A 27,341-nucleotide genomic window follows, 5' to 3' on the forward strand; every position below is an offset into this window, starting at 1 on the left:
TCAATTCCTCAATCTCGATATCACAAAGATCCCTCTCTTGATTAGGAGCCTCTCGTTCAATCGGACCTCGGCGAAGTCGATTGGCCATTGAGAAACTTGAACTAGCGCAAATTTCTCGTTGGTAAGCACTAGCGTAGGATTGCCTCACGATGACCATCGTAAGGTTACACCTAGATGCTCTGATACCACTTTGATACCGTTCGGATCGACGATCGCAATCCTTAGGGTTGTGGAAAAAAACACAAGAAGTAGAACTCTTACTAAATGCTTAGAAAAGCTTTCTTTTTTTAACCAAAAACTATTATCCCCTCTTTGCTCATTCTCATTGATATATTTGGAGATACAAGAAGTAAATGAGATACATGGAAAATGACTCACCAATAACTTCTATACATATTCTCAATACCCTATAATAACTTCTAGGACAATTTTCATGACAATACCATTTCCTAAGTAGTCAAAGTACAAACCCAATAAGTCTTAACAAAGTCCCTATAAATCATTAAAGAAAGACTTAACTAACACATACTAAAAACTAGACATAGTAATTGCTTATCTAAATTCCCATGCAAAACCCAAGACCAAGTCAAACCACATAGATGTGCCACATGGATGACAAATGGCACTATCCTACGGTGGCACTTGGATATGCCATTGCATCACACTGTTTAACTGATGGTTGCTCTTTGTTACCTGATGAACACATTTATGTGTGAATGATAGTGGTAGGATGCATGTATATTTTATATTTTAAGCGGTGCTACTAAGGTATTTTTGTTGTTTTTGTTGTTTCAGGATTTTTAATGGAATTATGAAGGAAATGGAGCTTAACATATGAAAATAGTGAAGAAATGACCAATTGCCATGAGAATCCAAAGTTCCAAGATGCCTTTGTTGGCCGAATTGGCATGATGCTTTAGTAGGATCAAATTGATAATGCCACACCCCCTTACTTTGCTTTGAAAGATGAAATTTCAAGGATGGATGATGAAAAACAAGAGAAGAGAAAGGATCTTAATTTCAATGGTTGAGATTGAAATGATCAAGAGAGGAGAAGGGAATTATTTGTTGTTTATGTGCATTACAAAGGAAGGGTAGATTTGCCATTTGCGAAAGTATATGGCATGGTTGCAATTCATTCGAAAGATAGGGACAATTTGGTCCTTTCATGCACATATTCCTCAACTTGGAAACTTCCCATTATTTTTCTACCATTTAGAAAGTTGTTTGACAAAATAATTAGAAGGTTTTAGACAAACCTTTGGAAAGAAAAAAAAAAAGGAAAGTAACCCATGTGTTTTTTTAGAAGAGATATAGAAAGCCCATTCAAGCCTTAATCTTGTCCTTTCATTTGTTTCCTAAGATTAGCTTTTTAATCTCCACCTTACATCTTTTTCAATCCTTTAATTTAGCAACCTTTCTCACCCAAAATCTATATATCAATCTCTCTTGAACTCTCTCCGATCTTCTTAAATTTTTATTCTCATCTCGTCTCGTTGCGTCTTCAGCAGTTTTTTTAATTTTTTTCTAAAACTTCAACGGACCATAACTTCTTCGTTTTAGCTCCGATTCGCGCGTGGTCGGATCCGTTGGACTCGTATCGACGAGAGGAATCCGATCAATGCTTGAAGGAGGACAATGATTCAACCATTGAAGGAGAAAAAAATAAGTTTTTCTTATTTTGCTCTTTATTTTAAATTATAATTTGATGTATTTTTGCTTTCAATTTCAATTAAAGAAGAGTTCTTTTTGTTTTCTTTTTCCTTCTCAAGTTCTTAATGCAATTCTCTTCTTTCTAGTTTTTATTTTTGTTTCTTTGACTTTCTTCATGAGTAACTAAATTCTATATACTTAGGGTTTAGATGAAACCATGGGGAAGGAGAAAGGTTTTTAATTAAATTTAATGGTATGGAATTAATGGTTTATAATTGTTGCATACCAATCATTCATGCCATTGGCTATCCCCTTTCGTATGAGTGATTTCTATGAACATTATAAATATTTATATAGCCTTTAAAATTGGAGTGTGTCTTTGATAAATTACTCATGGGCAATGACATCAATTGATCTTATTTCCCATAGATTAATTATCAAATATACAATTCAATACACAAAAATTATTTTAATTAATCAATCCAATCCAAGCCCATGGTGGATTCTAACCCTAAGTAATCTTTTATATTGAATTAAGGATTTTACACTATTCCAAATTACTTTTCTAATTTTCCAATTTACTTAGGCCCTTAGAATTTTTATTTTCTAATTAAATTAGATAAGTAGTTAAAAGAGATCATTAGAACCTTGGCACACTTTGCCTAAATTAGGATTTTAAATCAAAAGGATCTTAGTTGAATTTGATTCTTAGATTGAATAGAATATACGCTTATATATAGTGTTGGCTCCGAGGTCTAAGTCCACGGAAATCCTGAGTCCATTCCAGGCAACATTATATCATAGCTAGTATTCTAATCGGTAAAAGAATAGGATTGACAACTAGATTTCTCTTCCCTGAGTTCGACCCGTATTTACACGATCCGTGCACTTGCGGTTATTTAATATCTCTAACAAGTTTTTGGCGCCGCTGCCTTGGATATGCCACTGCATCACACTGTTTAACTGATGGTTGCTCTTTGTTACCCATACAGGTTATTGGGATCTACGTAGGTCTGGCCACTGTGGGAGTTTTCATCATATGGTAGACCCAAAGTTCCTTCTTGGGTATTGTGGACCCCGATCCGAGAGAGGCGCGGCGGTGGAGGACGTGTGCCCCCACGCGAGTCAGTCTCAGGATCATCCACGTGAATGGAGAGCTCTACCAAGGAACTCTCGAAAGAATAATGCCCCTCACAGCATGAGTGGCGATACAAAGGTGAGATACCTCTCGATTCGGGGACTAGCCCAGATTCGAGGCGTACCTTAAACAAAGAAGAGTCGCCATCCAAGGAAAAAGGCAAATGGGCCCTGGATCCCATACTATGCTCTGTTGCAACGGATAACCAAAGATATAAAATAAGGTTCGTGCCTGGTTACGAATTCGGAAGGTCTAAAGAGCACCTCATCCGCCCAAGTGCAAACACCTGGTCTCTTATGCCATTTACTTAATAATTTTGAAGAGCTTTGGGCGAAAATCATATGGAATGGGAATGAATATCTCCGAGAAGACGTCTATCTAATCATGCATGTCTCGGAGACGAAATCAAAGGCACACAAGATAAAATAAAAGAAACATGTGTCACCTAAGCATAGCTAGGTTATAAGTGACATGCCTAATGGGTGTCTAAGTTCTAATGAACAAACACATGCACGACACACCAAAAAAGTATAAGGTCTGCGTAATAAAGTAAGAAAACACTGCAAAACATAAAAAAAATGACTCGATACCATACAACCCTAAGACTCTAATCTATACCTAGGCCCGAGTCTTTAGATGATCTGATGTTCATCCAAAGAAGCCTACGTATCCCCGCCTCCACGAGAATCAAGGCAACGTAGTTCTTCGCACCTATTCTAAGCTATGATGCCTAAGACATCTAGACCTCTATCCTAGACTCGATCTAAAAGACCGGACTAGTTCTTAAAGCTTCTTGTGTGATTATTTAAATTCCAATGGATTGTAGATTTTAGGACACCCTATATGCCTTAACTAAATGCAGGTTAGCCCTGAGCTAATGCAGGTGGTTCCTATAATCTATGTGTAGCTAAGCTGTACGCCCTAAGGGAAACAGTAGGATCTATCGCATCTTAGACCTAGTCATCAATTGGCAATGTGGATCGCCAACTGACCGGACGGAGGCGTAAAACTCCTAGCTAGGACTCACTCCTAACTCTAACACAAACAAATAAAACACACAACAAACAAACAACGAACGAGGGAGCAACTCCCGACTCAAAAACTCTCTAACTAGGACAAGCTCCTAACTCTAGAGGAAGATCTTTTCGAAGAAAACAATATTTTGAAAGATTTTTGTAATTTTTGAAAGATTTAAAATGCTTATTTTTAAAGGTTTGGCTGGACTTGGGATGTGGATCCCAAGCTGCACTACGTACCTCGTGGAAGAGGATCAAGCCAACGTAGTTCGGAACAGATTTCCTAACTACTCCTAATGACTCAAGATTTTTGAGATTTTTGGTTTTTTTTAGATGTTTTTGTTGTTTTTAAATGTTTTTGACTCAAGGAGAATAAATCCTATCATCATGAGGGGAGGACAGACTCTCGATATCCCGCAAAGGTTGGACAGCATCCTACGCTTTGCGGGGGAAAAGAACAGAAACACAGCTCTGCAAGGGTTGGACAGCATCCTATACCTTGCAAGAGCGGATAGAAAAACACAAGATTTGATGAGAGGTTGGATAAAATCCTAACCCCTATGATGATAGGACTGACTCCTGAAAGAAAAACAGACTCTCTAGCTAAGGACAGATTCCTAGGCTAAAGACTGACTCTGAAATAGGATTCTAAGAAGGAGGTGCTAATGAGACAAAGCCTGTCTCCTAAAAGAAAAAGAGATAAAGAAGGGTGCTAGTGAGACTATCAAGCTGAGATAAAACTCACAAGTAATAAGTGAAGACCTTGTGCATATTTAGCAAAGGTAAAACATCCAGCCGGGCCGGACAGCTACCTAGCCCTAGGGTGCAACAAATGTGCAACCAGATACCCATATAGGATAGGGGTATGAAGCCAAGCCGAGTAGGGTGTTCTCCCAAAACCAAATGATACACAAAGGGGAGGTTTAGCAAGAAAATGAGACTAGGTAAGTCTCTTAGACACATAGGTAGGATAGAGAAAATACTAACAAGGAAAAAGAGACCTTGTGCATATTTGGCAAAGGTAAAACACCCAGCCGGGCCGGACAGCTACCTAGCCCTAGGGTGCAACAAATGTGCAACCAGATACCCATATAGGATAGGGGTATGAAGCCAAGCCGAGTAGGGTGTTCTCCCAAAACCAAATGATACACAAAGAGGAGGGTTAGTAAGAGAATGAGACTAGGCAAGTCTCCTATATACAAAGGAGAGGTATGCAACTTGGACTGAGCAAGTCCCCTAAGGATGGGCTTGGGCTAGCGCCTTCATCGCCCTACAAGAAAAGGGGATTCTAATATCTAAAGAAAATTAACAGCAATCTATAAGACTGTATTAGTCTATCAAAGAGAGAAGAAAAAAACTGTCAAATAATTGCAAATTTCACTCTATTTTTATAAAAATAAATCAAGTGCTAAGCAAAGAAGAATTTTCAATAAGAAAACAATACACAATCTAAAGCAATCATAAAATGATAAACATCATTAATTAGTCCAGACCAGCCGCTGGATAGCCTAATAAAGTAAAATAAAACAGTATCAAACACTTCTAAACCAACCACAAACCCCAATATGGGGACTCCAATGAAATCAGATGATGCCAAAGTAATCATCTGATATCAAATACACATGATAATATTTCTAATCCCGCCTTGAGATCAGACAGTACTCATGTCGATAATATCGAATAGAGTAGTCATCTGATCTCCTTCTTCCTATTAACAATTTATTTAAATAAATAAATAAACAAGTATTATGAGCCTCAAGATATTCTTACCTGAACAATCTATTTATTACCATCTTCAAACCCTAACTCAAAGCTTAGTATAAAAGACAAGTATTAAATATTCCGCAGGTTAAATATATTAAATGATATTTCTAATTTGTACAAATTTTAGTGCCTTGCAAGGAGGAAGCAAAATGGAGACAGATTATGTGCTAAACAATGAGGGGGAAATGTGAACAAATCTGTGTATATAAAAGGACTAACATATATGCAAATTTTGTGTCAAACCAAGGGCCAACATATGTGCAAATTTCAATGTTGAACTGAAAACATAACATTGGGTAAATGTGAATATTGAACCAAAACAGAACAGTGGATAGATTTTGTCAAAACTGTGAGCTGAAACATGGGCTGAATATGGACAGAATTTATGCAAAGACTGGTGCATAACTTGTGGACAGATTTTGTCAAAACTGTGAGTTAAAACATGTGCTGAATATACATGAATTTATGCAAAGACTGGTGCATAACTTGTGGACAGATTTTGTCAAAACTGTGAGTTGAAACATGGGTTGAATATACATGCAGAAATGTATCAAACAGGTAGCCAGATTGTAAACAGATTCTACGCTAAACATTGTACTGGATTGTGCACAGCACAGGGGCTGATTTGAAGACAGATTTTGTGCATAAGATGGGACAGAATTTATAGGCAGATTTAGTGCAAAATTTGGGCTGATATGTGTACTGAATTGGTGTAAAATAAGGCTAAATCTGCTCCAAACAGGGGTAACCATATGGACGAAAATCTGTGTCCAATAGGAGTAACAACATATGTCAAAACAGTGACAGATTTTGTGCCAAAACAGTGACAGATTATGTGCTAAATAATGGACAAGTTATGTGCTTGTGGACAAAACTAAATGGGCAGCAGATATATACAATACAGGACAGCAGTTATGTGCTTGTGGGCATAACCTATGGGCAGCATATATATACAATACAGGACAGCAGTTATGTGCTTGTGGGCATAACCTATGGGCAGCAGATATATACAATACAGGACAGCAGTTATGTGCTTGTGGGCATAACCTATGGGCAGCATATATATACAATACAGGACAGCAGTTATGTGCTTGTGGGCATAACCTATGGGCAGCAGATATATACAATACAGGACAGCAGTTATGTGCAAAAATGGACGGCAGAAATGTGCAGAAAATATACATAAATCATTGGGCTGGTTAAGCACTGGTTATGGAAAGGTGAGGCACTTGATGGGTATTGGGTGGACACTAGACTAGTTGTTCATTTGAAGAGCTAAGGGCTGTTCATATACAAATGGGACATGATGGCTGTACATGTCAAATGAGATGGGGCTAAAATTATCAAATGGGATGGGAGGGCTGTTGATATCAAAAGGATGAGGGCTGCCCATATACAAATGGAATAGGGGCTGCTGTCATCAAGGATGTGAGGATGAATCGAAGCCTAGTGTATACAGGGTGGGTGTGGGGATGAGAGGATTTACTTCAACAATATATCAAACAGTTGGAAGGCTTCCTTTAAGAATTAATTCACATTACTGAACGAATTACATACAAGTGAGATGCTTTCTCATACATATACAATTAGAGCCCCCTTCTTTCTTTCTTTCTTTTTTTTTTTTTTTTTTTTTTTTTTTAATGAAAATTAAGATAAAAAAAAAAAACTTTGTTAATGACCTTACACTAATAAAATAGTTTTTTTTTTTTTTTTTATAGAAATCAGCAAGAAGAGCAACAGGTTAGGGAATCAAAGAAAACTTATGTAAACCATGATCAACACAATTCCATTGGATAAAATAATTCAACAAGCAAATTGAGATGGAGATTACCCCTTTTAGATGTGGTACTATTTTGAACAATAGTTTGGCTTTTGATCCAACAACTTAAGATAATTAACGAGTTTTTTCTTCTTCCAGAATTGATGAGATTAGTAACCAATAAAATAATAGAGCTCGTCGGATTTTTGGATTCTTACTGAAATTGTGGTGCAAAAATCTAAGATTGGAAAAATTCACCAGAGATGTAAACATTATGGCCTTGGTAAAGGTCTCTGGACTCCGAGTAATCTTATCAAAAATTACAAAAATCTCCATAAAGAAATGGCTGCCGATGGGATTTATAACATTTGACCAAGGATAATGGTGATGGCGATCAAAGCTCTAGCCAATGCTGACAATAATGATCAACAACCAAGGTTTCAATGGCTAAGAATGAGGCGGTCCAGATTTGAACAAATCCAAGGCCATAATAATTATTAGGTGAGCAAGACAAATAACAACCAGAACAAGTGAGGTTGTAGGATCAAATTTCGACCAGAGAAGAAGATTATGGGCTGAGAAAAGGATTTGTAGAAATAGGATTAACGAATGGGGATTATTTTTCTCTTTCTTTCTCTATTTATAACTTAAGAAGATAAAAGAATCAAAATAAGGAAGAGAGGAATTCTCAGAAATCCAAGCTTATGGCTCAGCTGAACAGTAGGATATGATGACGGTGAAAGTGCAGAGTTTTTTTTTTAAAAAAAAAAAAAAAAAAAACTGAATTCGCTTAGATAATTCATATCTGTGAAGATCAATCCTCTCATTTTTTCAAGGTAAAGCAGTAACATATGAATCAAAACCAAAACTAGAATTAAAAAAAAAAAAAAAAATGACATGAATTAGCTACCAAAGATACAATAAAAATGAGATCAGAAACATATTCACAAACTAAGCATCACCTAATCAGAAAGAGGATACTAAAATCAAAAGCAATTACCCATGGCTTAGAATAATATAAGAAAGAACAGAGGAGAGTACCTATTACGGATGTTTTACTCCTGTCTCTCCTTTGCTATAAACCATGGAAACTTCAAAACCAATCTTTCCCTTCTCTGCCTTTTTTTAGAACCCTAAATGAAGGCCTTTTCCCATGCTTAGATTAATGTTCACTTTATATCTTCTTCACCTCTTTCAAATATGAGATCTAACTTTCAGAAAATGATGCTGAGAGTGATTTGATCGGAGTTAGGGTTTTTCTAGGGTTTCAGAAGGTAGATCTAGGGCTTGAGAGTTTGGATCTTGAATTTGGATGAGTATAAGAGGGAAACGGATGTAGCAATGATGATCTAGAAGAACTCCGGCAGTCGGATCTCCAGATTCGGGCGAAATCTCGCCAGAGAAGAAGGCTAGGGTTTAGGCTTCAGAAATGAGTAGATCTGAGGTTGCAGATTTTTGCCAGAGCTCCGGTGGATCTGGCAGGAGAAGAAGGAGGTTATAGTGATGGCCGGCCGGAACATCAGAGTTCAGATCTGTTGTTCAAATGAACATCTGCTGGAGAAGAAAATGTCGGAGAAAAAGAAATTTCCGATCGGAAAAACTAAACAAGCTAATGTTCCGAAAGAGAAATCAAGATTTGCTTGAAATTGAGACAAGAATAGATGGAGAAGATGATTAGAGAGTACAAATTCTACCAGAGCTCCGGTGGATCTCGCCGGAGAAGATCGAGAGAAAAAAAAAAGGTGAGATTTACTTTATCTCACTAGCTTTCTCTCCATTTCTCTCTCTAAAACGAATCTCTCTCTCTGCAAGATGCTTGATGCAGAAGGTGAATCGGCGGAGATCGTGATTGCCGGAGACGAAGGAGTGGAGACCGGAAAACGATCGGAGGGTTTGGACGAGATTTGATTTCTCTCTCCTCAGAGCATCTCTCTCTAAAAAAAAATTAAGAAAAAGTTTCAGATCTGTAAAATGAGGCTTAAGCCTTTATTTAAAGGAAAATGAGTGGTTGATATCAGCACTCCCATTTGATAAGCGCACACATGCGCGACCCCAGTTGGCTAATGCACCCTCCCCACGCTTGATAACTGCACTAACTCCACTTGTCTTTTGTGAATTTTTTCGTCGGATCTTTCTGGAATTTTGCAGGGATTTTTCTGGGGTCTTAAGGTTTCCAAAAATGTATTCATGGGCATTTAAGGTCTTTGGATGACGGGAACTTTCCTTCAAATACACGGATTTCAGAGTAAAATGAAAAACTTAGCGGGCCTCCCCCCTATTTACACTACACACACCCTCTTAGCCCGATTGCTGGGCAAACGCGCTCAGATCATGATGAAATTTTGCAAAGGGGTTAAAAGAGACCCGAATCCAGCCTAGGGTGAGGTTTGGGACCCCAATGCTGAGATTCGGATGGATTTGGCACAAGCTGGGAAGGTGTAGGGCTTAGTCAAAATGGGGTGTCTACAGATGCCCCTCTTTGGCAAAGCGCACTTGTCGCGCGAATGTCAAAGTTGAACAGACGTCACATTTTGACTAGCCCCAAAATTGATTTAGGGAACAGGATGGAGAAAATGATTTGGTGAAGGTTGAATTATTAGAGGGTTGGTTTGTTAGGAGTGTTGGTTTTATGCTCAGAGGTGGATGGTTTTATGCTCAGAGGCAAAATGGTTTATGCACGGAGGTTGAAAGGTTTTAGCTTAGATGTTAGGGAATTTTAGCTCGTAGGCCTGAGTCTTTTGCACAGAGGCGAGGATTTATGCTTGGAAGCAAAGTTTTATGCTCAGAGGCAAGGACTTATGCTCGGAGGCAAGGATTTTATACATCGGAGGCAGGGTTTTATGCTCGGAGGCAAGGAATTTATGCTCAGAGGCAGGATTTTATGCTCGGAGGCAAGGATTTTATACATCGGAGGCAGGGTTTTATGCTCGGAGGCAAGGAATTTATGCTCAGAGGCAGGATTTTATGCTCGGAGGCAAGGATTTGTGTTCAGAAGTAGGGTTTATGCTCGGAGGCAAAGTTTTATGCTCAGAGGCAAGAATTTATGCTCAGAGGCAGGGTTTATGCTCAGAGGCAAGGAATTTATGCATAAAAGCTTGATTTTTTAGCTCGGAGGCTAGACGGTTTATGCACAGATGCAGATGATTTAATTTGAATGCTTGGTTTATTTACATTTTGGATAGAAACTCCACTGGGGATTATGAGATAGGTTTTCAATAAGATGATAAGAAAGACTCTCAGAGGAATTTGACTAAAGCCTTACTGAAGCTCTTCTTATCTTCACTTAATGAAAATAATTATCTCAAATATCAGAGTTCACTTGATATCTTTTATAACCTGAACAGGTTATAAAAAAAAATGCCCCTAGTATGAATTTACTTCCATGACAAATTCATAGGAGAGCAAACACAGGGAAAAAGGTAAAAAAGGATTTCATTTCCTGAATTTTTGAAATTACAAATCTTTTTATATATAACAGACTGAATCTGCTAATTTTCTTCTCTTTCTGTCCGCTGCTAATACTTCGAATGGTCTGAGTACTATCCTTCTGAATTCTGTTCTGCTCTGTATCATTTTCAAGGATCCACGACTTCATCATTTTTCCATCACTCCCACCTTGGAGAGACATTGACCACACAGGACTCCCCACACAAGACTTTGGAGTTTAACCTTGACTTTGACAAGGACTGAACTGTGGCTAACAATAAAAGAGGACTTCGACCATGACTTGGATTCTAAGAGAAACTGAATCTGCTTTTCAGCCTGATAAGTATTTTAAAATGGTATAGTCTACCACTTCTTAGAATCTTTTAAAAACTGTATTTAAAGGCGTTTCATTCCTTTTTTCAGGTTTTCCGTCATGGTGATTATCCCTTTGGTTTGCTTAGTCTTAACTCCTTAGCTTATAGAGTGTCAGAAGAATCTCTACTGGCGCTTACTCAGACTTCAGAGTAATGCCTCAGAAGAAATAAAAGTCTTGCTGGCATTCAGAGGTTTTATCCTTTTGAAGTCACTGCCATGACCAAATCACCTTTTCAGGTTTTTGATTTGGCGGACCGCCTGTCTTATATTTTGCCTGGACTGTCTGCCCTTGCAGATTTTTTATCCAGCATGCTCTGCACCTTGATTTTTGCCTAAGCCGCCCTTTCGGGTTTTCAACTTAGCAGGTGAATGACCCTAATTTTTGCCTAGACCGCCCTTTCGGGTTTTCAGTCTAGCGGGTCTAAGACTCCATCATTTTTTTCTTTTCTTTCTGTTTCTCTACAAACCTGGACCTAAAATACACCAGAAGGACTTTTAGGTAGGCTTGGGTTCAAACAGGTTAAAATTTTGGTTTGTTTTATGTATTTAACCGAATCTGGCCCTCCAGACTGCCTACGTATCCCCAAAGAAAATGGGAATCAGGTCCGCGTAGTTCGCCCATTTTTGAGGTTTCAAGGATTTTTTGTTTTGTTCTTTCTTTCATATTTTCAAGTATTTGAAAGATTTGAAGGATTTGAAGAATTTGACCGAACCCGAATTAATCAGGTGGCCTACGTATCCTGTAGAAAGGAATCAGGTCAGAACGTAGTTCAAGCTTACTATCTTTTATGACGCAAGTCATAAAAGATGCCCCTGGTTTGTGTTTGTCAAGAAAAAGGGATTTTTTTTTTATAGGCCCAAAGGGTTTGCAAACGGTATTTTGACTTTTGGGTTGTTAGCTTTTGGCTCTGATCGATCAAGGATGGCCTCCTGGTGTATTTAAGCATAGTACTTCTTTAGTTGGTCCAGGTTTGTAGGTTCTGTTAATTTTTCACCATTTTCATTGAGGAGTCTTACGGCTTTTCCAGGCAGGACCTTATCAACAATATAAGGACCAGACCAGTTTGGTCTGAATTTTCCTCTGGGATCGAACACCGGTGCTCGATAAGACTTCAAGACGAGATCTCCTGGTTTCAGGTCTCGAACCTTGACTTTCTTATTGAATGCCCTTTCAATTCTTCTCTGATAACCTTGGATGTGGTATAAGGCTCTGAGCCTCTTTTCATCAATCATCTGCAATTCATCATGTCTGGCTTTGGCCCACTCAGACTCTGGCAGATTCGTTTCCATCATAACTCTTAAAGACGGGATTCTCACTTCAACAGGGAGGACTGCTTCCATTCCGTAAACTAGAGAGTACGGAGTTACACCTGTAGAGGATCTGATCGACGTCCTGTAAGCCCACAAAGCATACGGGAGTTTATTCGACCAATCTTTATAAGTTTCAGTCATTTTGCTGATTATGACTTTGATATTCTTATTTGCCGCCTCTACAGCACCATTTGTCTGCGGTCTGTAAGGAGATGACTTGTGATGCTTGATTTTAAATTCTTCGCACAGGTGCACTACCTCTTTCTTGAAGTGAGATCCATTGTCAGAAATCAACTCATGAGGTACTCCATATCTGCAAATGATGTTTGCACGGATGAACTTCGCAACTGTATTGGAAGTTATGGAAGCATATGAAGCAGCTTCTATCCACTTCGTGAAATAGTCAATGGCCACCAAGATGTACTCGTGCCCACTTGACGACTTAGGATAAACTTTGCCAATGATATCAATCCCCCATATTGAAAATGGCCATGGCGAGGTCATAGAATGCAGCTCTGACGGAGGCACATGAATAAGATTCGCATAGACTTGGCATTTATGACATTTCTTCACAAATGCGAAACAATCTGTTTCCATTGAGGGCCAATAGAAACCGAGTCTAAGGATCTTCCTTGATAGCATTTTACCATTCATGTGAGGACCACAAACACCTTCATGTGTTTGTTCAATGAGCTCCGCAGCCTGATCTTCATCAACACACAGAAGCTGAATCCCATCAAAGGATCTTCTGTACAATTCTTCACCACAAATGATGAAGTTAGCGGCGAATCTCTGAAGAGTTTTTCTTTCTTTGCTGGAAGCTTCAGGGGGATGCCCCTTGCCTGAAATGAGATTTCGGATATCAGTATACCACGGTTTTCCATCTGGACATCGCGCTGATATCTCAATGGCATTTACATGCGCTGGAGCCCATTGCGACCTCATAGCTAAAGGCTGAACCTCCATTGTCTCAGAAATATCCAACATCGAGGCTAAAGTAGCCAAGGCGTCTGCAAAATGATTCTTGTTTCTCGACAGATGGGTAAATGTGATACTCTTGAATTTCTTCGCCAGAGATTCGAGATAGAAATTATACGGGATCAATTTCGATTCTCTTGTCTTCCAATTACCATTGGTTTGACAAATTATCAGAATTGAATCTCCAAATACATCAATCTCTTGGACTTTCAAAATTAAAGCTGCCTCAAGTCCTGCGATACAAGCTTCGTACTCTGCCATGTTATTTGTACATTCGAATTGTAACTTGATGGATATTGGGATGTATTCTTTCTTGGGAGATACAAGCACTGCTCCTATTCCTTGTCCTCGATTGTTAACGGCTCCATCAAAGTACATTGTCCATCTAGTACTTGGAATTTCTTCTTCAAGTTCCATGATCTCTTCATCAGGAAATTCAGCCTTCAGAAAAGCATTCTCCTCAACAGGAGCATCAGCTAGCTGCTCAGCAATAACCCGTCCTTTGACGGATTTCTGAGTGACGTATGTGATGTCAAACTCAGATAACAATAGCAACCATCTTGCAGTTCTTCCTGTAAGGGCGGGCTTCTCGAATAAGTATTTCAACGGATCCATCCGTGAAAGCAGAAATACCTTATTCGATAAGAGATAATGTCTTAGCCTTTGAGTCGCCCAGACTAATGCTAGACAAGTCTTTTCCAAGATAGTGTACTTTATCTCGTACTCTAGCATTTTCTTACTGATGTAGTAGATAGGCTTCTCCTTCTTAGATCCTACATCTTGCTGAGCAAGCATACAACCCATTGCTGTATCTGTGATGGACAAATACATCAACAATGGTTGACCAGGAATGACTGGGGATAAGACAGGAGGCAAAGACAAACACTGCTTGACCTTTTCAAATGCTTCCTGACATTCTTCATTCCATTTCTTGGAGGAATTCTTTTTCAATAATTTGAAGATGGGTTCACATGTCATAGTTAAATGAGATATGAATCTCCTCAAGTATTGCACTTTGCCAAGGAATCCACGAATTTGCTTTTCCGTCTTTGGTGGTTGCATTTCTTGGATAGCCTTGATTTTCTGAGGGTCCACTTCGATTCCTCTTTCACTGACCATGAATCCCAGCAACTTCCCTGACGTGACCCCAAATACACATTTATTTGGGTTCAAGCGAAGTTGAAACTTTCGGATTCGCTCGAAGAACTTTCTCAAAGCGATTGTATGCTCTGGCCGAGTCCTTCCTTTGACAATCATGTCATCTACATAGACCTCGACCTCTTTGTGAATCATGTCATGAAGAAGAGTTGTCGCAGCCCTCTGATAGGTAGCTCCAGCATTTTTGAGGCCAAACGGCATTACTCGGTAACAGTACGTCCCCCATTGAGTAATAAATGCCGTCTTCATCATATCCTCAGGCGCCATCTTGATCTGGTTGTAGCCTGAAAACCCATCCATGAAAGATAACAGAGCATGTCCAGCAGTGTTGTCTACCAGGATATCGATGTTCGGAAGAGGAAAGTCATCTTTTGGGCTCGCCTTATTCAGATCTCTGAAATCAACGCACATCCTGACTTTTCCATCTTTCTTGGGCACAGGAACTATATTTGCAAGCCATTCGGGATATTCCACTACTTCAATGAATTTTACTTCAAGTAGCTTCTTAACCTCATCATGAACTTTCAACTCCCATTCTGTTTTAAGTTTTCGGAGTTTTTGCTTCTTCGGCTTGATGCCAGGAATTAGAGGTAATTTGTGTTGCACAATGTCCTCACTCAATCCCGGCATGTCATCGTAAGACCAAGCAAAAACCTCCTTAAACTCTTTTAGCAAGGTGATTAATTCTTCGCGCTCTTCAGGAGATAAAGTTTTGCCAATCCGAATCTCCCGAATTAAAGTTTCATCACCTATATTTACGGTTTCAATTTCTTCTTCGAGTGGTTTTGCTCGGCGAATCTCCTCTTGTTGAATCATGTATTTGATTTCAAAAGGAGTTTCGTCGGCTTCCTCGTTTGAGGGGGAGTCTTGATTATTATTATTATTAGTTATTTGATCAGGCTTTGAAGCAGAATCAGAAACAGAATTAGAAATAAAGACAGGATCGTACACAAATGAATCTTTTATTTCTTTTGCAGAATTGATGATTACATCGAATGATTCACCCACATCGGGCGTTACAGACTCTGAATTCAAATGAAATGACATGTTGACATCAGTATCAACATAGACAGGACTATGTACAAATGAAGAATCAGCAAAAACATCCTCTGACTGAGACTCGACAGGGACCGACTCTTCACCACCTCCGAGAACTACTCCGACCTCTATGGTACCTGCATCAAAAGAAAAGTTAGAAATGACAGACTCTGGGTTGAACTCAGAAACTGACACATTTTTTGAAATGACTGACTCTTTTGAAAGGACTGGACTATACTGGAGGACTACTTGGGGTATAACCTGTGCGGTCCAATTGTCTAAAGGTCCAGTGGCTGGAGTAATGCAATCCCTTGGGCTCGTGAAGGGCACATCTCCTCCAATCATAGCGACGATTGGGGCCTCAACCTGATATAGGGAGTCTAGGAGATGCGGCTCAATATTTTCTGCCCAATCTGCAGCTGGTTTTTCTGCTATCGAAGCCAAGGCAAACTGCTCACTGTAGAAATCTTCTGACAACTCATCTGTGAAGAAGATCTCTAACCCTGGAAGCCTCTTCCCAGTCTTATCGCACCAGGTCTCAGGAAAACCATAGAACGGACAGTCTGCCCCTTCTTTTCTGAATCGGCCGTTCATAATCATGCTGTACGGTCCTGTCGGAAATTCTGTACCCCGACGACGGCATTCAGCCCACTTCATCATATAACGCTTCATTTCTTGAACCTCTTTCGGAGTTGGCTCGTACCCTAACCCGAATAATCCGCCGACTGCTTTCAACTCTGGCCACTCAGTAGGGCCCTGTAGATTTCTTCCCAGGCCAGCTCCTGGGACATAACCATATTTTCTCATTATCTTTACTACTTGGGTGTTTGTGCTCGAGAGAAACATTATTTCTTCATTCATTGCTTCCCCAAAGGAAATAGTAGAGACTTCTAATGAAAAGCCAGTTAAACTAACATCTCTTGATTTTTCAGTGATCAATTCAGATGTTATTTGACCAATTTCCGGCTCAGGGTCGCCTCGCACTGTGATCACCCGATTGTTTCGGACAAATTTCAATTTCTGGTGAAGTGTGGAAGGAACGACTCCAACTTTATGAAGCCACGGCCGGCCAAGCAGGAGAAAGAAAGATGTTTTGATGTCAAGAACCTGAAACTCTATCTCGAAAGTTTCACCTCCTATTTCGACTTCTGTGGCGAGTGTCCCGATGACATCTCTTCTGGTCCCGTCATATGCCAATATCCCCTGTTCCGACGGGATAAAATCGGCTGGCCCGAATCCCAGGGTAGTGGCGGTGCTTAAAGGACATACATTTAAAGCCGACCCATTATCCACTAATACCTCGGGGACTCTCCTCTTGTTACACAGTATGGTGATACGGAGAGGTCTTGTGTGATCTCTTCCTTCTTGAGGCAGATCCTCATCAGTAAATGACAATGTTTTAGAAACCCTGGTCATTGCCACGAGATTGACCAACTCATCGGGGGTAATTTCAACTGATACTTGAGAGGCATTTAATTCTCGAAGCACAACCTGTCTGTGTTTCGGTGATGCCATTAGTAAACCCCAGATGGACACGTTAGCTTGTGTCTTCTTCAGTTGTTTCAACAAATTTTCTTCCTCTTCATCCACAGTCTGCTTCTGTTTCAGATTCTCTGCAGCTCTTACGACTTCGGCAGGATTTTCTGCTCTGAGTTCTGCAGGTTTGAAGACACGACCACCTCGTGTGACATGGCGGAGCTCGTCACACTGATCTTCCAGAAGCAACAAGTCTTCTTCTTCCAATCTTAAAACATAAGGGATCTTTTCTTTCATCTCTTCCTCCTCCTCACTCTTGAGGACATAAGAACAAGAACACTCAGAGGATCCTGTTAATCCTTCATCTAGAGGGGATAGTACATAAGGTTTCTTGTTTTCGATCGCTTCATCTTCTTCATCCCATCTCAGAATATACGGTCTATCAGAAATAACCGCACAAATACGGGAGTGATCTAAGAGGATTTCTTCAGTGAAAATGGCATACACGTTCGGGGGAGGCATTGCATGTGTAGGCAATGGGTTTCGAGTGACGTTCGGTACTTCAACGGCAAGATCCTTTGCTTCTATCATGTCTTGGATCTTGTGTCTTAAAGCCATGCATTTGTCAGTCAAATGTCCTGAATTCTGATGATAATCGCAGTATTGGTCCTTCCTCCAATACTTGGGCAAAGGGTTGGGAAGCTCTCTAGGTTCCAACAAAGTAATCTTTTTATCTCTCAGCAACTTCTTCAAAGCCACTGATAAGGAGTAAGGGAGGGGGTCAAACTGACGAAAAACCTTCTTTTCAATAGGCCTCCTGACTTCAGTCACCGTTCTGGATGGTGGTTGATCATAACCCGGTGGTCTGGCATAACTAGAAGGCCTGGTATAGTTAAGATTGTGCACCTCCTTCGGTGCCACAATAGGTCTTTTTCCCTCTCTCACATCAGACGAAGATCTTGATCTTAGTCCCTTGGACAAAGCATCTTCGATTTGAGTCCCTGTTTTTATCAGATGATTGAAGTCCAGAAAATACTGAATAGCCATGTGATGATAGTATTGCGGGGATAGGTTCTTGACAACAATCTTAATTTGATCGGCATCTGATAATCGATGTGTCATCTGCGCCGCTTTACGCCTCCATCGGCGAATGAAAGAAGTGAAGGTTTCATTGTGCCCTTGTTTCAGCGCCTTCAGATCTCTTTTTGTCACATCTATTCCCTCCTCCATGGAGAATTGCTCAACAAATCTATTGGCAATATCCTCCAGAGTTCTGATCTCTTCGGTTTTCAAGCTTAAAAACCATTTCTTTGCTGTTCCAGTAAGAGATCTAGGGAAAAGAAGAGCAATCTGCTCTGGAGTAAGCCCATGCTGCTGTAAGAGAGGAATAAGGGCTTTCAGATGACTCTTGGGACATCCTGTCCCATCATACTTATCATGATCCGGCATCTTGAAATTAGGAGGTAGCACAACTCCCGGTATTATCATATACTCGGCCATGTTTAATTTTTTCGGACCCTGCATTTTCATGCTCTCCATCTCCTGCGCCATCTTATCCAACCTATCGACTATCCCCTTGCCTTTATCCAGATGGGGGCGACAGTTCTCCTCTTCATACTGCTCGTCATCAGAATTGTCAAAGATTGGCAACACAGGAGGCTGAGCCATCGTAGGAGGTGGGCGAGGCATGATTGGGGTTTGCTGAGGTGCAGGATTCTTGGTAGTAGATTCTCTGTCATTCTTTAATCGGGCTATTTCTTCATTAATGGTACTCAATTGTAACATTATAGCTTTCATCATCTCATTGGTGTCCATACTATTTTGCCCATTCTCTGCCATCATTTCAGGGGTTGGTTGGACTGGTGAAAGTATTTCTTGAAAATTCAAGGAAGGCGATAAAGGAGAAGTAAAAGAAAAAGGTGACAAGGATTGCCGGCTCAGCCTGGAATCAGATGTCTGACGGGACCAGGTTGGTTTTGAAACGAGGATTTTCTTAGGAGCAATGGCTGCTCAATCAAGAATCCTGAAATGGAAGTATAATCACTAGATTAAAATTTTGATAATCGAGAAAACTATCTTGATCAAACAATGACAAAAGAAACAAAAACACACTTTCATTAATAAAATCCAAATTGTGATTACAACGGATGAAAAAATAATCTCTGATCACAGCTGGATAAACAGACTGACAAGAATGGGAAATGCAGAAATCGGAATAACAAAACATGATATGGATCTTCAAGGTTCCTCAATCCGAGCTCGCCGGCTTGCGGGCTCTTCCGATATTTCTCCACGTCGGAATTTGCGAGATAGACCTAGCCTCCTTTCTATATTTTTGTTTCCCCAAGCAGCCACAATGGATCGGACGAGATCAGGAGTAAGATCTTCACAAAGAGGAGGGACTATGATTCCGGGAGGACATGGAATTCCCGTAATCTGATGGAGAATTCGAATGGGTGCATAAAAGGAAGACTTCTCGGTACCCATGAGGTAAACAAATGAATGTGGGTAAGTGCTAGTAAAAACATGAAAACATGAATGACTCACCCAGCGAAATTGGCTCTCCTCTACATGTTGTAACCAATTGTGCCATTCATCAACGGACTGAGGTTGGTTGGCTATTGGTTTCCATGTATGGAAATTCTTCAGGGTATACGGATTTTGTTTTTGTCGCTGAAGAATTTGAAATTTTTCACCAAGCCAGACATACAACAACTTCACACACCCACAGAAATTGTCTTTGATATTTTGGGAAGCAATAAGATCTAGTCCCAAAAAGGTCTCTGCTAACATGGTAGGAATGGGATTCCTCCCTTTGTTAATTTGGTCTACCACAGTTAACAAGGTTAACGGAGCAACACGAGGGTTTTTCCGAATGACATATCGCGCAAAGACACTAAAAATCAAAGCATTGCGTCGACAACTCTGAAAACGAGAGCTAGTAGGATCGACGTTTTCAGAAAAAAGGGTGATGAGTTTTTGAACTTGCACACACGTATCCGTTAAGCATGAAAGTGCATCAACGGTTTGATTTTTGAATAGCTTGCAAAAAATGGAATGAGAGGAATCTATGTTCGAAGATTGTATCCAAAGTCCATCTGTTGGGAGCTCTAATAAAGCACACCAATCTTCGAATATAGGACAAAGCTCGAATGATCCAAATCGAAAAACATGAAGATTAGGATCCCAGAATCTAGTGGCTGCTTGGAGAAACTTCCAATTTATATCGGAAACACTCAAATGACTGAAGGCACAGATGAACCGATCAGCCATACTCCTATCCGAGGATTCTAGCGGAAGAGCCCCAATAGTCTCGCTTATCCAGCCTTTCAACAAATTATTCGCCATGATTTAACCTAAACACAAAGAATAGGATGGGATAATTAGGGAATGGAGAATAACTTGGAATAAACAAAGAATAAAGATGGATTTAACCAATAATCACAAGAATGATATAATTGGCGACATCAAATGTTCCATTGATGATCAAAGATGATCAGAAACTCAGGGAAGAGACCACGGTCATAAAATGACAAAAGTAGATCATAGACCGGATCTAAATCTGAAAGGTGGACGACAAAATGTACGATCAAGAAGATCAATAATGATAGACTATGGTCATAGAGACAGCAGACAAGCTATCGACCATATCTAAGACAGGACGAACAATAATCTGAGTAATACAACAAAAGAATGGATAAATGAGGTTTGCATTTGAAGGATGAAAACAGGTAATATTTATCATCACTGGGTCAAGGAATAAACCATAGCTATGAGGGTGACAGGTAGAAGCCACTAGCTAGGTTTAGATCTGGAAAATGAATATACACGATTGATTGATTCAAGCTAGGAATCTCTACTAGAAAGTAGGTCCTAAACTTATAATCAAAAGATATATGGACAAAATCTCCATGACTAGAGCAAAAGATAGGCCACGACCATGAGAGGGCAAGTAAAAGCCACTGGTCGGGTCTAGATCCGAAGAACGGACTGATATGCCTAATTTGATTAAATAAGGAAGCCTCACTAATGAGTAGGCTCTAATCTGATAATCAAAATATAGATATATACATATATATCCTAACCAGGGGCACCAGCCCTAAAAGATGATCCCATAGAGTCAAGAAGCTTGACTCAAGACAGACATGTGAGTGTATTAGGACTGCGTCTGTAGCCACATAAGGTGAACTGCAATAATCTATGGATAGGACATGGCTCCTAAATCTAAGCTCCAACATGTGTAAGCAACACATGTTTCGTCCTTATATGAATGCAATATATATATAAGCACATGCAGATCCTAATTGGGTTTTACTAAATCAACATATATATCCATGTACATAATATATGTAAAATGAAAGTAGAGCTCCGGACTCAATATCAGGTACTATGCATATGATCCATACTTTAAGTATATAACACAAGTACACCGAGTGTTATATACAGTATGCTTCATTGCTCACCGGCTGCTGTAAACACAAGTACACCGAGTGTTTACGACTGCAGCACTGGCGCATAGCTTGGTAATAGATACAACAGCACCATCTGGATAGTGATATCCCATGAGGCACGCATTATATCTATCCCGTGGAGCCAATAATAAGAAAATCAATAAAAGAAAATAAAGAACATAATGATGTATGCTGTGCAATGTGTGAATCCCTTGTTTTAAACACCTATCTGGTGCCCCTGGATTCTAAGCGATTACATTCCCATTTATAATGATTTCAGCTCAAAATTCTTCAAAATTAATAACAAATGGCATTTTAACAGAGTTAGGCAATGTTCCAAGAACTCCCCAGCAGAGTCGCCAGCCTGTGGACCCCGATCCGAGAGAGGCGAGGCGGTGGAGGACGTGTGCCCCCACGCGAGTCAGTCTCAGGATCATCCACGTGAATGGAGAGCTCTACCAAGGAACTCTCGAAAGAATAATGCCCCTCACAGCATGAGTGGCGATACAAAGGTGAGATACCTCTCGATTCGGGGACTAGCCCAGATTCGAGGCGTACCTTAAACAAAGAAGAGTCGCCATCCAAGGAAAAAGGCAAATGGGCCCTGGATCCCATACTATGCTCTGTTGCAACGGATAACCAGAGATATAAAATAAGGTTCGTGCCTGGTTACGAATTCGGAAGGTCTAAAGAGCACCTCATCCGCCCAAGTGCAAACACCTGGTCTCTTATGCCATTTACTTAATAATTTTGAAGAGCTTTGGGCGAAAATCATATGGAATGGGAATGAATATCTCCGAGAAGACGTCTATCTAATCATGCATGTCTCGGAGACGAAATCAAAGGCACACAAGATAAAATAAAAGAAACATGTGTCACCTAAGCATAGCTAGGTTATAAGTGACATGCCTAATGGGTGTCTAAGTTCTAATGAACAAACACATGCACGACACACCAAAAAAGTATAAGGTCTGCGTAATAAAGTAAGAAAACACTGCAAAACATAAAAAAAATGACTCGATACCATACAACCCTAAGACTCTAATCTATACCTAGGCCCGAGTCTTTAGATGATCTGATGTTCATCCAAAGAAGCCTACGTATCCCCGCCTCCACGAGAATCAAGGCAACGTAGTTCTTCGCACCTATTCTAAGCTATGATGCCTAAGACATCTAGACCTCTATCCTAGACTCGATCTAAAAGACCGGACTAGTTCTTAAAGCTTCTTGTGTGATTATTTAAATTCCAATGGATTGTAGATTTTAGGACACCCTATATGCCTTAACTAAATGCAGGTTAGCCCTGAGCTAATGCAGGTGGTTCCTATAATCTATGTGTAGCTAAGCTGTACGCCCTAAGGGAAACAGTAGGATCTATCGCATCTTAGACCTAGTCATCAATTGGCAATGTGGATCGCCAACTGACCGGACGGAGGCGTAAAACTCCTAGCTAGAACTCACTCCTAACTCTAACACAAACAAATAAAACACACAACAAACAAACAACGAACGAGGGAGCAACTCCCGACTCAAAAACTCTCTAACTAGGACAAGCTCCTAACTCTAGAGGAAGATCTTTTCGAAGAAAACAATATTTTGAAAGATTTTTGTAATTTTTGAAAGATTTAAAATGCTTATTTTTAAAGGTTTGGCTGGACTTGGGATGTGGATCCCAAGCTGCACTACGTACCTCGTGGAAGAGGATCAAGCCAACGTAGTTCGGAACAGATTTCCTAACTACTCCTAATGACTCAAGATTTTTGAGATTTTTGGTTTTTTTTAGATGTTTTTGTTGTTTTTAAATGTTTTTGACTCAAGGAGAATAAATCCTATCATCATGAGGGGAGGACAGACTCTCGATATCCCGCAAAGGTTGGACAGCATCCTACGCTTTGCGGGGGAAAAGAACAGAAACACAGCTCTGCAAGGGTTGGACAGCATCCTATACCTTGCAAGAGCGGATAGAAAAACACAAGATTTGATGAGAGGTTGGATAAAATCCTAACCCCTATGATGATAGGACTGACTCCTGAAAGAAAAACAGACTCTCTAGCTAAGGACAGATTCCTAGGCTAAAGACTGACTCTGAAATAGGATTCTAAGAAGGAGGTGCTAATGAGACAAAGCCTGTCTCCTAAAAGAAAAAGAGATAAAGAAGGGTGCTAGTGAGACTATCAAGCTGAGATAAAACTCACAAGTAATAAGTGAAGACCTTGTGCATATTTAGCAAAGGTAAAACATCCAGCCGGGCCGGACAGCTACCTAGCCCTAGGGTGCAACAAATGTGCAACCAGATACCCATATAGGATAGGGGTATGAAGCCAAGCCGAGTAGGGTGTTCTCCCAAAACCAAATGATACACAAAGGGGAGGTTTAGCAAGAAAATGAGACTAGGTAAGTCTCTTAGACACATAGGTAGGATAGAGAAAATACTAACAAGGAAAAAGAGACCTTGTGCATATTTGGCAAAGGTAAAACACCCAGCCGGGCCGGACAGCTACCTAGCCCTAGGGTGCAACAAATGTGCAACCAGATACCCATATAGGATAGGGGTATGAAGCCAAGCCGAGTAGGGTGTTCTCCCAAAACCAAATGATACACAAAGAGGAGGGTTAGTAAGAGAATGAGACTAGGCAAGTCTCCTATATACAAAGGAGAGGTATGCAACTTGGACTGAGCAAGTCCCCTAAGGATGGGCTTGGGCTAGCGCCTTCATCGCCCTACAAGAAAAGGGGATTCTAATATCTAAAGAAAATTAACAGCAATCTATAAGACTGTATTAGTCTATCAAAGAGAGAAGAAAAAAACTGTCAAATAATTGCAAATTTCACTCTATTTTTATAAAAATAAATCAAGTGCTAAGCAAAGAAGAATTTTCAATAAGAAAACAATACACAATCTAAAGCAATCATAAAATGATAAACATCATTAATTAGTCCAGACCAGCCGCTGGATAGCCTAATAAAGTAAAATAAAACAGTATCAAACACTTCTAAACCAACCACAAACCCCAATATGGGGACTCCAATGAAATCAGATGATGCCAAAGTAATCATCTGATATCAAATACACATGATAATATTTCTAATCCCGCCTTGAGATCAGACAGTACTCATGTCGATAATATCGAATAGAGTAGTCATCTGATCTCCTTCTTCCTATTAACAATTTATTTAAATAAATAAATAAACAAGTATTATGAGCCTCAAGATATTCTTACCTGAACAATCTATTTATTACCATCTTCAAACCCTAACTCAAAGCTTAGTATAAAAGACAAGTATTAAATATTCCGCAGGTTAAATATATTAAATGATATTTCTAATTTGTACAAATTTTAGTGCCTTGCAAGGAGGAAGCAAAATGGAGACAGATTATGTGCTAAACAATGAGGGGGAAATGTGAACAAATCTGTGTATATAAAAGGACTAACATATATGCAAATTTTGTGTCAAACCAAGGGCCAACATATGTGCAAATTTCAATGTTGAACTGAAAACATAACATTGGGTAAATGTGAATATTGAACCAAAACAGAACAGTGGATAGATTTTGTCAAAACTGTGAGCTGAAACATGGGCTGGGCTGAATATGGACAGAATTTATGCAAAGACTGGTGCATAACTTGTGGACAGATTTTGTCAAAACTGTGAGTTAAAACATGTGCTGAATATACATGAATTTATGCAAAGACTGGTGCATAACTTGTGGACAGATTTTGTCAAAACTGTGAGTTGAAACATGGGTTGAATATACATGCAGAAATGTATCAAACAGGTAGCCAGATTGTAAACAGATTCTACGCTAAACATTGTACTGGATTGTGCACAGCACAGGGGCTGATTTGAAGACAGATTTTGTGCATAAGATGGGACAGAATTTATAGGCAGATTTAGTGCAAAATTTGGGCTGATATGTGTACTGAATTGGTGTAAAATAAGGCTAAATCTGCTCCAAACAGGGGTAACCATATGGACGAAAATCTGTGTCCAATAGGAGTAACAACATATGTCAAAACAGTGACAGATTTTGTGCCAAAACAGTGACAGATTATGTGCTAAATAATGGACAAGTTATGTGCTTGTGGACAAAACTAAATGGGCAGCAGATATATACAATACAGGACAGCAGTTATGTGCTTGTGGGCATAACCTATGGGCAGCATATATATACAATACAGGACAGCAGTTATGTGCTTGTGGGCATAACCTATGGGCAGCAGATATATACAATACAGGACAGCAGTTATGTGCTTGTGGGCATAACCTATGGGCAGCATATATATACAATACAGGACAGCAGTTATGTGCTTGTGGGCATAACCTATGGGCAGCAGATATATACAATACAGGACAGCAGTTATGTGCAAAAATGGACGGCAGAAATGTGCAGAAAATATACATAAATCATTGGGCTGGTTAAGCACTGGTTATGGAAAGGTGAGGCACTTGATGGGTATTGGGTGGACACTAGACTAGTTGTTCATTTGAAGAGCTAAGGGCTGTTCATATACAAATGGGACATGATGGCTGTACATGTCAAATGAGATGGGGCTAAAATTATCAAATGGGATGGGAGGGCTGTTGATATCAAAAGGATGAGGGCTGCCCATATACAAATGGAATAGGGGCTGCTGTCATCAAGGATGTGAGGATGAATCGAAGCCTAGTGTATACAGGGTGGGTGTGGGGATGAGAGGATTTACTTCAACAATATATCAAACAGTTGGAAGGCTTCCTTTAAGAATTAATTCACATTACTGAACGAATTACATACAAGTGAGATGCTTTCTCATACATATACAATTAGAGCCCCCTTCTTTCTTTCTTTCTTTTTTTTTTTTTTTTTTTTTTTTTTTAATGAAAATTAAGATAAAAAAAAAAAACTTTGTTAATGACCTTACACTAATAAAATAGTTTTTTTTTTTTTTTTTATAGAAATCAGCAAGAAGAGCAACAGGTTAGGGAATCAAAGAAAACTTATGTAAACCATGATCAACACAATTCCATTGGATAAAATAATTCAACAAGCAAATTGAGATGGAGATTACCCCTTTTAGATGTGGTACTATTTTGAACAATAGTTTGGCTTTTGATCCAACAACTTAAGATAATTAACGAGTTTTTTCTTCTTCCAGAATTGATGAGATTAGTAACCAATAAAATAATAGAGCTCGTCGGATTTTTGGATTCTTACTGAAATTGTGGTGCAAAAATCTAAGATTGGAAAAATTCACCAGAGATGTAAACATTATGGCCTTGGTAAAGGTCTCTGGACTCCGAGTAATCTTATCAAAAATTACAAAAATCTCCATAAAGAAATGGCTGCCGATGGGATTTATAACATTTGACCAAGGATAATGGTGATGGCGATCAAAGCTCTAGCCAATGCTGACAATAATGATCAACAACCAAGGTTTCAATGGCTAAGAATGAGGCGGTCCAGATTTGAACAAATCCAAGGCCATAATAATTATTAGGTGAGCAAGACAAATAACAACCAGAACAAGTGAGGTTGTAGGATCAAATTTCGACCAGAGAAGAAGATTATGGGCTGAGAAAAGGATTTGTAGAAATAGGATTAACGAATGGGGATTATTTTTCTCTTTCTTTCTCTATTTATAACTTAAGAAGATAAAAGAATCAAAATAAGGAAGAGAGGAATTCTCAGAAATCCAAGCTTATGGCTCAGCTGAACAGTAGGATATGATGACGGTGAAAGTGCAGAGTTTTTTTTTTAAAAAAAAAAAAAAAAAAAACTGAATTCGCTTAGATAATTCATATCTGTGAAGATCAATC

General features: G+C 39.5%; 1 protein-coding gene across 1 annotated transcript; it reads right to left on the reverse strand.

The window, feature by feature from the left end:
* Positions 1-449: 449 nt before the first annotated feature.
* On the reverse strand, positions 450-13,837 carry LOC143847963 (uncharacterized). Its single transcript, XM_077356736.1, has 2 exons — positions 13,314-13,837; positions 450-492 (listed from the first exon to the last, which is right to left on the reverse strand). Exons 1-2 carry the CDS (start codon positions 13,835-13,837, stop codon positions 450-452), a joined length of 567 nt encoding a protein of 188 aa, XP_077212851.1.
* Positions 13,838-27,341: the final 13,504 nt, after the last annotated feature.

Source organism: Tasmannia lanceolata, unplaced genomic scaffold, assembly GCF_043159265.1.
Source record: "Tasmannia lanceolata isolate RefF3 unplaced genomic scaffold, GAP_Taslan_0.1 ptg000016l, whole genome shotgun sequence".
Lineage (NCBI taxonomy): Eukaryota > Viridiplantae > Streptophyta > Magnoliopsida > Canellales > Winteraceae > Tasmannia > Tasmannia lanceolata.